Source organism: Pinus tabuliformis, chromosome 9, assembly GCF_031772625.1.
Source record: "Pinus tabuliformis cultivar Carrire ecotype Pingquan chromosome 9, CPIR1, whole genome shotgun sequence".
Classification (NCBI taxonomy): domain Eukaryota; kingdom Viridiplantae; phylum Streptophyta; class Pinopsida; order Pinales; family Pinaceae; genus Pinus; species Pinus tabuliformis.
The window spans coordinates 1,414,826,524-1,414,838,924 of record NC_142307.1 but is presented as its reverse complement, the minus strand read 5'-3'; the positions used below and the strand labels follow the sequence as shown (position 1 = coordinate 1,414,838,924).

General features: G+C 35.6%; 1 protein-coding gene across 2 annotated transcripts in view; it reads left to right on the top strand.

Moving 5' to 3' along the window:
• Nucleotides 1-12,401, top strand: part of LOC149153845 (CMP-sialic acid transporter 5-like) — a 187,849-nt gene that overhangs the window by 80,870 nt on the left and 94,578 nt on the right. For both annotated transcript variants that reach the window (XM_089441421.1, XM_089441420.1), the window contains one exon: nt 7,468-7,524. In XM_089441421.1, the coding sequence (XP_089297547.1) occupies nt 7,468-7,524 (57 nt within the window). The remainder of the gene's footprint in view (nt 1-7,467; nt 7,525-12,401) is intronic.

Sequence of the window (12,401 nt, the reverse complement as noted above, 5' to 3'; positions counted from 1 at the left end):
CTTAAATATTATTGGTCACAAAAAATATCGTATGAAACTTTGCTCTGGCACTTAAGAAAAGGGCAAAGTCAGACTGGTTGAAAGAGAAGAGGATTGCTTATTTTGATTTCAAAGAAACTTTTAGAGAGGTATTTACTGTTCAGTAAACCAGGATAGATTCATCTTAACTCTGGATCTATTAAGCATTAAAAATAAAAAGGATAAAAAAGAAATTGAAACACAAATCACTTGGTGCTTAAAAGATTGAGAGTTAAGATGTACCTATGCTGGTGTATTTGTCATTCAATGAATCAAAACCTGGAAGAATATCTGGATGACCATAACACTTGAGAAGTTTAATACATCTTTTTTGGCTTGCAGTTTAGCAAAATCAGAATGCTGAAGAAAATGTGTTCTTTGTAATTAGGAGGAGGAAATTGTTGGGGCATACTTATTCCCTAACATGCATCACACATTTACAGCCAAGGAAGATACATCATAAAAATGCACAATTCTGGACGAAGTAGGGGCATTCTTATTTCCCCTTCCTATATAGGAAGGGGAGCAAGCATATCGGCCTTGGCTCCAACTTCAAGGGTACTAATGTCATTACTAAGTATTCCCATTCTAGCTGCAAACTGTACCTGCCAAATTGAATTGAGACATAGAAACACCCCCCAGGTGAATTGGTGCTTTTTCTCGATTGAATGTGGCTAAACAACGTGTTCAATATAAGAAGCAGATGACTGTATATCTTATTCTATCCCAGATGGTTCTCCATTCTGTGTAACTACTCATTTATCCAAATGATAGCGCCCTTCCAATGGAAAGGGCCGTGGGGAGAATATAATATTTTGCCACAATACTATCCCTAAAGGTTTGGGCTATTTTGCAATCCCACAATAGCTGCATGACTCTTTCCATCCTCTGGTAAAATCCCACATCTTCCATCTTTGTAGCCTGAACGTTGGAGCCTATCTTTAACTGCTAGATTATTATTGAGAGTCGGCCATCCAAAATTTCAGGATTTGAATGAAGCATGCTTTTTCCAAATGCTTTGGAATCTTCTAACGTATATGGCCTCATGATTGTTGACTACCCATCTTTTGTTTAGTTTATCTGCAGTAGAGAAATTTGGGCGAGTCCTATCATAAAGATCTTTGGCTATATAATAAAAAAGGGGTTTTCTATGATGTTTCTTTCCCTTTCTGGCAATCAATAATCTTAGAGGCAAGCAGCCTGGGAGTCAAGTTGAGTTTATCGATTGGTATAGGATTTGAATTCACTAGTACTACAAGAAGCATATCCTATTCCTATATTTGATAACTGATGAGTAAATTTATGTATGTTGTTTCTCCTTTACTATGCAGAGAATAGATATCATCACTGGCATTGAATGTTTAGAGATCATTGGTAGTGTATCAGGTCTTTAAAGTATTGACGACTTGAGCTTGGAGGTTATTCAAAATGATTTTTTTCTTGGAAGGATAGGTTGCTTTTCATAAAGTCTTTTACAACTTTTGGCACAATAGGAAGCTAAATTTTATGTCCTAGATATGTTAGAAAAATCTACTGTGGAACAAATGCAAGAAACACTTTCAGGTTCCAAGGTATTCCCACTCCGCAATGCCAAGGCATGGACCATTAAGTCTATATAATGGGAATAAGTAGGAGAAGAAAGGAGTAAGATGATATGTCCGATGTAATAGGAAGAGTAATTTTCTCCAAGAGATTATATGGTATGACAACTTGGCATGAAAGAAGGCCAATCTGTGTGTATTTTGCTGTTGACTATAGGGCATTCAGTTAAAAGTCAATTGAGGGCATGGATAAGTAAGTTGTGTAGCCAGTTTTTGAACTATGTCAGGGAAGTGCTAGCAAGAGCCTATATGGAGTGTCAGCACCCAAGCATGCTTACATGTATCAACTGTGATTTATAATACATGCCCAACATGACAATCAATTTAGCAATGATCGAGATCATGTTTAGTATCACTCTTGACAAGTCAAATTACATTTTAAATACTTTGAACTATGTTTTGACATTTGCATTCATAGAGCGGATAAGCTTAAGCCACACAGATTCATGCAGGGCAGATATTTAATGATGTCAGTTGCTTTTACCATTGTATTTGATCTTAAAAGACTAATTAGATGAAGTGTATAAGGAAGTAGCGTGGTTGAATCATATTGGACTTATGATGTTGCTTTCCATGCTTACAATGTTGCATATCTTTCTTCTATTCAAATGGTGGTGTCCTTCAAGGCCTTGTGTGACTGGTAAATTGCCATCCTACTTACAGTTGTTAATTTTGACCCATGGTTAAAGTCCTTAGGGGAGTAAATGATGCAATGAAGAGGATTTTAGGGGAATGCAATAATAATGATGCTAATTATTAAAGGGAACCTGATGAAAGGACATGTCTCAACTAAAGAACATGACTCTTAATGCAAGGGCACTTCTCCCTAGATATTTATACGGGACTTCATTGTAATCCAATGATAAATCATATCATTTCTCATATATATATATATATATTTATTGTCCTTATGGATTTCTTATATATTTACTGTCCTTGTGAATTTCTTTATTTTCCAAGGATTTTGGATATTTAATTGGTGAGCCAGTTTTGGTTGTCATATGTTGTAGCAGAGCTTCGTTTTCTGATCCTGGCCATTGGCCACAATTTAATCAGATTTTGTCTGATTTGGCTTTTCGCCAACCCCCATTTTTCAGAGTTTCTTTGATTTCCTGGTCATTGGCTACAACTTAGAATTTCGATTGAAGAAAAATCCAGTTCACTGCCAAGTCCATTGGATCAAGGCTTATGAGTCGAGCCATACAACCACTGTCACTGTACTAGCATCTTCTGTGATCCATATAGGTCTCTCCCATACCAGCCATTACCACCCATGCAATCCTCAACCACCATACTCTGACAGACCCATACCATCCATCGTACATTTAATTCAGTGATTAAGCTAGCTGTACAAATTGATAAATTTATTCACCTGTACAGTTAAATAATTATCAATTGGCATTACATACAATTAATAATTAACTGAGCCATATTAATTAGTACAATTTCGTACACTAATCAACTGTACAATCTGCAGTGTTGCTGCTGCATTCCTATCGTGCAATCAATATATTGTTACAGCTGCCTTTCCACCATACAACTGCCATACCCATCACCATTCATTGTATGGCCAGCTTTTGCAACCACTGAAAATTAAAAGAGAAATCATCTGCCAATCCATTAGTCCACCTGTGCGACAAATGCGCATGTTAAAGATGTTAGCATAGTTGTCAATTTTTCTGAAGCCATTTGAGCCACCATATTAAAAGAATAGTGTATCCAACACTTTCTAGAAACTGTTGTGGAGAAGGATAGCTGCTGTTTCAATGATCACAAGCCAAATTAAAAGTCATAACACTCCAAAATCAGTTAATTATTTGGATAACCAAGAATTAAGGTTTGACGCCTTAGACAAAGGAAGTAATAAAATGTCACATATAACCAGGAAAAAGGTCATTACAATAAGTGTAAGCGTTACACAAAGGAAGTAATAAAATATCATATATAACTTTCATAAAAGGTTATTACAAGAAGTCTAAGCATATCAAGTTAAAAAAAGCTTCTAATTTGAGTTAAAATACTTTATTCTTAAATAGAAGGTTCAATAACTGATGGAACAAGAACATCATGAGAAGACCCAGAAGGAGGAAAAAAAGTGACTAAATATAAAAATACATTTTATAAGTATAAACGAGGCCAATTTGAATTTATAAGGAAAGTATTAAACCTTTTTATATATATATATATAGAGAGAGAGAGAGAGAGCGTTTTAAAAGTTTCCACTCTTTAATTGCTTGAGGACTGATTATCATTTTAATAGATATCTTAACCAATCACTGTATCAATATCACTCAGGATAGGATCAATTGACTTATCTTCCAAAAAATATTGATGCCAGCACATTTAATTCTCATGATAACAATTCATCATGGAAGTGCAACGTTTCACAAAGGATTGAATTTGGAATGTCAGAACCTTTTATGATTCAACAATTTTGCTCAGAATAAGTACACATTGTCTCGTATCATCAACTATGACAACTCCAAGAATAGAGAATGATATGAAAACATTATGAGCCAGGGAAAAAGACATCAAGCCTTTCCATAAATATGCTTTGAGGACCAAGCGTTTCTAAAGGGGAAGGCATTGTAATATATCTATCTATATATATATATATATATATATATATATATATATATATATAGATAGAGAGAGACAGGGGAGATCAATAAATAATAAATAATAATTAGTGAAGGGACACGTCCCAATGAAAAGACACGTCTCAACTAAATTACATGACTCTTAATGAAAGGGCGCTCACACCTAGGTATATTTAAGGGGCCCTCATTGTAATCCGATCATATCATTTCTCATACATTTTATATGCATTTACTGTCCTTGTGAATTTCTTTATTGTCCAAGTATTTTGGATATCTAATTAGTGAACTAGGATTGGTTGTCATAGGGAACAAATAATCATTTGACAGTGGCTCAATACAACACCACAATTTGTTTCTATTTAGACTTGTTTTACCTTTTACTTCAAACTCTCATAAACAGTCTCCTCTATAAAAGGATAAATATATATACATTTTTTTTAAAGTTTCCAAGGAAAGAAATCAGCCTCCCTCTCTGCCTGAGGGCTAAAGTGAGGTTGCTGGTACCAAGCCAGCTCACAGGTATACTCACTTAAGAGTTCACAAGGCTCGAAGCCAATACAACAATATTCATAGGCATGACGCAATTACAACAATATTCATCAGGTCATTATAACTCGTCATGTCATGTTGAAATTGTAGTGTGGAAGGTCTTCTGGTTTGTGCCATAGCCACTCAAGACCTCGACTTAGTCTTTCTCTAGCATGGATGTGAATTCATGGGATAGACTTCAGTTTGGATGAGTTGATTTCCAGCTTACTAGAATGGTCATTAGGATTGCATGCATAGTGTTGGAACTTCAGTTACGTGGAGTCTTCTTCAGTTTGACTATAGGACGAGGTGGCAGTTACAAGTTGAGTTAGAACAATTTAAGACTTCAGTGTTGATTGGAGAGAGAACGCGTTTAGTTCTCAGTTAACTCGCAATCACAACTAGAGAGAATGAAGGAGGAACTCGAGCTAGTTAACTGGGACTTGCTCCAGTTAACTAGCAAAAGCAACTCGTGACTCTAGTGTGAATTGCTAATTCAATTAGGCTTCTTGCGTGCTCAAATTTTATCTATAAAGAGAAGGACAAAGGCACAAGATCGATAATTCTTGTGAGATCATTCTTTGTGTGTGTGCGCAGAATTGAGGAGCTTGTGTGCTAGGATTTAGGAGGCCACAAGTGCGCAAGGAAATAGGAGCTCCCTTGTGCTCTAGCAAATAGGAGGAAGTGCACAAGGAAATGGGGGCTTCTAGTGCGCAAGGAAATAGGAGCAGGGATTAGAGATTCTCAGGGCAAGTCAAGGCTATTCAGCAGGAGAACAAGTGTGTTCTCAGAGATAGATGGCTAGCTGCAGAAGGCAGTGTGAATTGTAATAGATCCAATTGCTCAAGAACAGTCAATAAAATAGCACAACAAAGAAAACAGGTTTTTCCCTTTTGGGTTCCCTGGGGAAAACACGTGTCAATTTTGTGTGAATGTGTTTTTATCTCTCAATTATTTTCTGCTGCTTATAAATTGTTAAGAAATGCTGTATCTTGGTGAAAGTAAATTTGGTTTCAGTTTTTCAGTTGCCTTGTTTTCAGTAATTCATCTAAGTAGTTGCAGAGTTTCAAGGAAACTTTACATGTCACTAGCGGGGATTTGAACCTGGGTGGGGAAGATAACAGCCATTCCACCCAACCACCTGAGATAACCCCAATTGACTCTATGAAAGGATAGCTAACTAAGATAACCATTAAATATTATGGTTTTTTTTAATGAGGAAAAGGTTACAAGGTATAGGAGGTATGGTGACCGGAATCAACTTAAAAGGATGGGTTACCTTGGTTGGTACAAAGGAGCTTGTGAAGAAATGCCAACACATTCATTAAAAACATATTAAAATATATAAATAATTGATAACCACCATGGATTTTTTTGACATTTAAATTTATACTAGTGCACTCAGACGTTAAATTCCACCAGAAATATATTTATGACTATACTGCTCAAACCTAAATAAAATTCAAATTTATGTATGAGTCATTCAAACTTACAGATAAAAAATTCAGTTCAGTACTTAGTCCAATTGTACTGATGGTCACCAAGCAACAAAAATAGAAAGGATATCACTTGAAAACGGGGTCACTCCTCACTATGCAACATAATATGAAGGATGGTTCCTAAATTATGCCCACTGCTAACTATGGTACCAGAACTGGAAAGCAATGTAAGCCACTGGACCATGATGTTCATTTCTGCAGACATCACATTCTGGCAGCTTGAAATGCTCACGATTATTTTGTTCACAATGCACATTGACTAATGAGGACTTTGAATACTCCAAAATAAAGTTATTAACATAGTAAAAGTGACAAACATGGTGAAACTGCCCAAGATGGATTTGCACAGGAAACTCTCAAGCAAATTTTTGGCCTAGAAAAACTACAAAAATATTTGGTTTTAACTTTTGGTCTTGTGGACTTTCAACTTGTAGTCTACTGTTTTGACTTAGGCCACAAGCTTTTTCATGTTCCAATTTGTAAGGTCCAAGACTCCAATGGTAGCAAATACTTGTATATCATTCTTAAAACGTGACATATCTTCTAACCATGGAAAAATAGAAGCAATCTATCGTTTGAATGATCCTCTTCCAGCTGTATACACAATGTTTTGTGTATTTTCAAGATTGAGAAGCAGGTTTGTAACATAATTATTTCCTTTGTAGAGCTTTCACCTTGGGCTTGTGATAAGATAATTTTATTTATGTTCATGAGTGACCAGGATATGTCAATGGTAACTAGAGACTACAGCAAGCCACAACAGTAGTGTGGAACTGCTGAGCCAAAGAATTACAAACAAAATGAAGAGAAAGTTAGTGAGTGAGAAACCAGGGTGGTAAACCTGAACCGAGAGATATATCACACTGTACTTGAAGTTGAAGTCAAAGTATATGTTCTAGATTTGTCTACGAGACAATGGAATAACTATTTTAGTTTTAGTATTTAAGTTTATATCAAGTTAAAATCATATGAATATTGTAAAAAACAATAATTACAATTGAAATAAAATCTTTTAATGGCAAAACTGAGGGATGTTTTGGTGTGGCCACACTTGTGCTTCATAATGTCTTTCTACTAGTGTATTGATGCAGTTTCAGCATAGAGGTGCATGTATGAATGGCTTTTTATCTGATTTGTTTAACCAACAACTAACTGAGCACTTCGTTTAGATTGCTCTCTCTATTGTTATTGTCTAAGTTCTTACTTGGGTGGATTTTGCAGGCCCGAAGACAAAAAGTAGGAGAGAAACCTATTCTCTCTCCATCCACAATATTGCAGGTGGGGATTCTTTTCAATGGCTAGTAATTGTAACAGGTTATATGTGAAATGATATTGAAGTCTTCAGTCAGTTGCATGTTTCAGAAATTAACTTATTTTTGTCTTTCAGTCTTTAATTTTACATTTCAGTATTTTCACTAACCATATTCCAAACTATAGGATAATGTAACTGAAAATGTAACACTGCTAGCTACCTAGCTTGATATAATCTGAATTGTGCAAGGAAGAATTTACTTTAAGCTCAACTTTAATTATACACAAGTTTGTAGCCTTTTTATATTTTCTACTTTTTCTTGGTTGTTGGTTTAGATTTGGCAGTTTGAGAGTGAACAGTTTTAGGTGATAAGAAACTTGTTTGAAGAGGTATATGAACCTAGTTGCTGTAGTGTCATATATTGAGATAGCAGTAAATGACATACTGACATCCTGTGGGGCAGAAGCTCCATGCTAAACCCTACTCTAATCATGTCACAAGAAGCTGTCATATCGTCTGGGGTTGTGTTTTAACTTTGAACTGTTCACTGCACAGTGCATACTACAACTCTTTGGTCATGATGCCCTATTTCATTTCGTGGTTGATGTAATTTGTTAAAGTTTGTTGGTGACAAATGGTATTTGTTGGAAACTTGAAGGTTGGATGTATAACTCCACAAAAATGGAGCAAGGTGACAATTCCATTAAAGAGAATGTACTTTTGAAGACTTCCATTCTTGTAGTGCCCCTTTAAACCCCAAGACATTTGTTATGAGCTATAGGGGCCTGAGTAATTGAAGCTTTGGACACACAAGATTTAAATCCTAAGAGAAGAATCCACCAAGGTGTTCAACACACTTATCTTATTGCAGCCAACAATCTATAGTTTCACCTCTTTATTCACATGTGAATCAGTTTTATTCTAGTGATATCTTGAATGGCGATCAGGCTTTTTACCAAGGTCACATGGTTTGGATTTGACTTTTGAGTTAGATAATGATGAGATTTTATTCTAATTTGAATTTTTTGATGAGATTTGGATAAGGTTCATCACTAGGTTTGCTCATATATATTATTGTTAAAATATTAACAAATATTATAAAATTTAATGAAATATAATTAATTTAATATAAAATATAATATAATATTGATATATTACATTCTTATTATGTATGTATGTATGCATCTATATATGTAAGTTATATAATAATATAAAAAATGTTACATTATGCAAATACATTAATGAAATTATACATTAAAAAAAGTAAATATTTATTGTATTAGAAATTTAAAATAGCCGCAAAATTGATACTATAACCTGCCAAGAGAACCAGTAGTATAGCCTGACCTTGCCATGTTGTCTGCCCTCTTTGCACATATGTGCTCTGCATCCATTATCTATTCACATATATTATGTACATTCATTTGTACTGCTTGATGGCCGTATTTTACTTTGTAGTTACATGGCTCCCTTTTACAGGCAAGTTAACATAACATTTACCCTGTATATTTTACAATAAGTATGGCAAACTCCAGGTGAATTTAAATCAGAGTTTGAGATTACAAAAAATTCAAATTATAACCTTCAAATCCAATAAACTTTGTCACTTAGGTTTCTACTTTTGTTGGCGTGGATATGGGTTTTCTATAGCATTATATGAGGTTTGCAGATCTTTACTACAACATTAGTACTTGCATACAAATTGTTGGCTCAAGTTTCAACTATTTTATTAAAATCTTGGCAAGAAATAGGGCTTACATCTTTGTTGGCTCTCAAGTATGAGTTGTACAGCAAACAAGGAAAACACTTTTTTTGGTTCATTACAAATTACAAGCCATCTTCTGCTTTAGCATGACTAGTGCTAGATTCATCCGTGTTTCCAAGAGGGGTGATTGGTCAAAGCATGTTCTCCTTGGTTTACTTGGTACTGGTTGGCAGATCTCAAACAATTTCCATAGGAGATAGCAACAAGCTTATAACTCTTTGCTTTGTTAATGAGCCCCTTTCTGCCAACTCCCTTGTCAACAAGAAACTTGTCAGTGACCATCTTCTCGATGGATATCTTATTGATGATGCCTTGTTGGTCATCCCCTTCTTGTTGGTAACTACATGCTATCTCCCAGATTTGCTCCAGAAAAACCTAGGAAACAACTGTGAGTAATTATCATATGGTCACTGCTAATTATTCCTCTGTTTGCATTGGTGTTTCTTCAGTCAGAGGGGGTGGGGCAGTCATGTCCCTAGTATTCATGCACTGTCAATACTTAGGAAATCTGTGTGGTTAGTATGAGTGATCAGATGCACGCATATTTGTTCTTGATATGCGTGCAAGCAACCAAGGAGACAAGAAGGCTTACGCTAAATAATACGAGAGAGATTTCACTTAACAAAACAGCTACACTATGAAAGGTGAAAGAAAAGATGGGCGTGTGCGTTAAGTGAATAAAATCAAAATGAAGGCATTGTTGAAAAATATGGTAGCCATGGTTGGAATTTTAATCTTGAAACATAAATGGAAATTTAAATTTTTGAGTCTGCCTCCAAATCTATTAGGTTGGTTGGGCCCCTAAGTGGCACCCGTTCGACCCCCACTTGAAGGCTATATAAAGGAGATCATTTTTCCTCATTTGGACACATCAATTTTGTCTCATGCATCTCTGATCCAGTGAAATTACAGGAGGGCCGAAATTTAAGGAGGCCGAAATTCTAGGGAGGGCCGAAATTTGAGGAAGTTGATTTTTGGCACGGCACTTGATCATAATCTTGTTTACTTGTTTGGCTATTATTTTATGCTATGGTTATTTCTGATGTAATAATGAATCTGGAAGTTTCTCTTTCACACAAGGAAAGATTTATGTGTTTTCCCTTTGTGGGTTTTGCCCTGGTTGTGTGCCTAATTTTCTGTGTCCTTGTCTCTTTGTTTCATGGTTACTTTACTGCTCTGTCATGTTTATTAGTTGATGTTTTTCTTCTGTATAGTTGCATAAATGATATTAAATTTAATGCTATGTGAAACTAATGTTTAATTGATCATTGAAATAGTTATCAGATGAAGAATTTTTTTATTCTAGTAGGTGTCTTAGAAAATCAACATGGTATCAGAGCTGGAAAAGATTGAGATCTGAGCCGAAGATGAGTTAAGGACAAGAGAAACTCACATCCATTTCAATAGTTCGTTTGAGGCTCGCATTGTTTCTGTTCTGGGCAGGCTCGCATTAATATTACCTGTAATTCTGACTCGTATTAACAGTAACTTGTGGAGTATTCTCAGTGACCCGCATTCTCTATTTCCTTTTTTGGTGACAACTCTTTTCTATGGTATGTGGCTTGTATTTGTTTTCTGAGGTTTGCATTTGGATCGAAGTCCTGGATCGATGTATCATTTGGTTCAGATTTGCTGTGTTCCTGAAAAATTTAGGGCTCATTCTGATTCTATCACATCAGATCTTTTGCAGATGAAATGCATTACTGTAGCTTAATACACAGTGGAGAGGGTCGCACCATTGTGATATACGACTTGGATGATGGATCATGACATGCTCATCACATAGCATCTATTAGTAACTTTGATCTCACTCATATACATGGCTTGGATATATATAATAATGGCTCGTATAACATTGGTGGACTCAAATTGTTTCTGGGCTCGATATATCATATATAATAATAGTGGCATCGCACCAAGGCATAATGACGTCACCTGTGAGCCAATAGTTTGGAAATCACAAATTTATGTCCAACAACTCGGATAATGGCTCTCACATATATTCTTTGATTCAATAGGTTTGGAGCCTCGTATTACAATGTATCTCAGTGGAAACCCTAGATAAGAGATTGAAGCTCTCATTTATGAGAATTGTGACTCTCGTGTATTACACCGCAACTCACTCGCACTAGTGGCTCGCATCAATATAAGTGATATCTATGACTCTCGCATGTACCTATGACTGAGATTTGTGATCTGACTTTATTCAGTGGCATGATGACTCGGATTTGCGTATTACATACCTGTGGCATCGCTTCTCTCTAAACATCACTCTATGACTTTGATACGCTTTAATCACATTAACTATATAAAAGCTTGGTGGCATGAAAACGTTATCTCATATACATTGTATTGATGGGTATAATGTAGCTCAAAATTAGCATAGTGGCATCTCCATGGCTTGCATAATTTACATTACAAGAACTATAACCTTGACATGTGGTCAACACTGACCGTGAGACTTTGATAGCAATGGAAAAGTACTCTCAAGCAGTAATATTTATATAGTTGACTTGTATAGCAACAATGAAGCCGACCCATTGATGAAAGATTGTTATAATGACTGAAAGTACCATTCATATTATAGTGGCTTTGGTTTGCAGTTATAACTCGATGTGTTAAGATGGCTTGCACTAAGGCTTGCATTGTGGCTTGCAACTTGAGTAAAACCGTGATCCATATGACAATGAAACAATGACTTTGATTTGTAATTCCAAGGGAGTTGAGATAATTGAACAAATGAAATCAATATTCCATCTACTTTTACTACTTCGAGAAGACAACCTGTCTACAAATCTTGTGAAAGCCAAATCGAGGAAATTCCTATGGTTGAGGTGATGCATCTTTTACTAAATGATGGTACATGGCAACCAAAGTAATTTTATAATGTTGATGTAACCCTAGATAGGAATGATAACATGATGTGAAAAGGCGATGACATGCAAATGTAATTCATGATCCTTGAGAATATTTCATATCGAAGGTTTGTTGACCTGAAATATTGTTAGGGTTTGAAGTCATAACCCTAGCTAAATTGCAAACCCTAGCCTATAACTGTTAACCCTACCTCGAAATAAAGGGTTGAGAAAATGTTGGGCTTATGAATTGATTGCTAAAAGATCTGACATCTTGATGTTG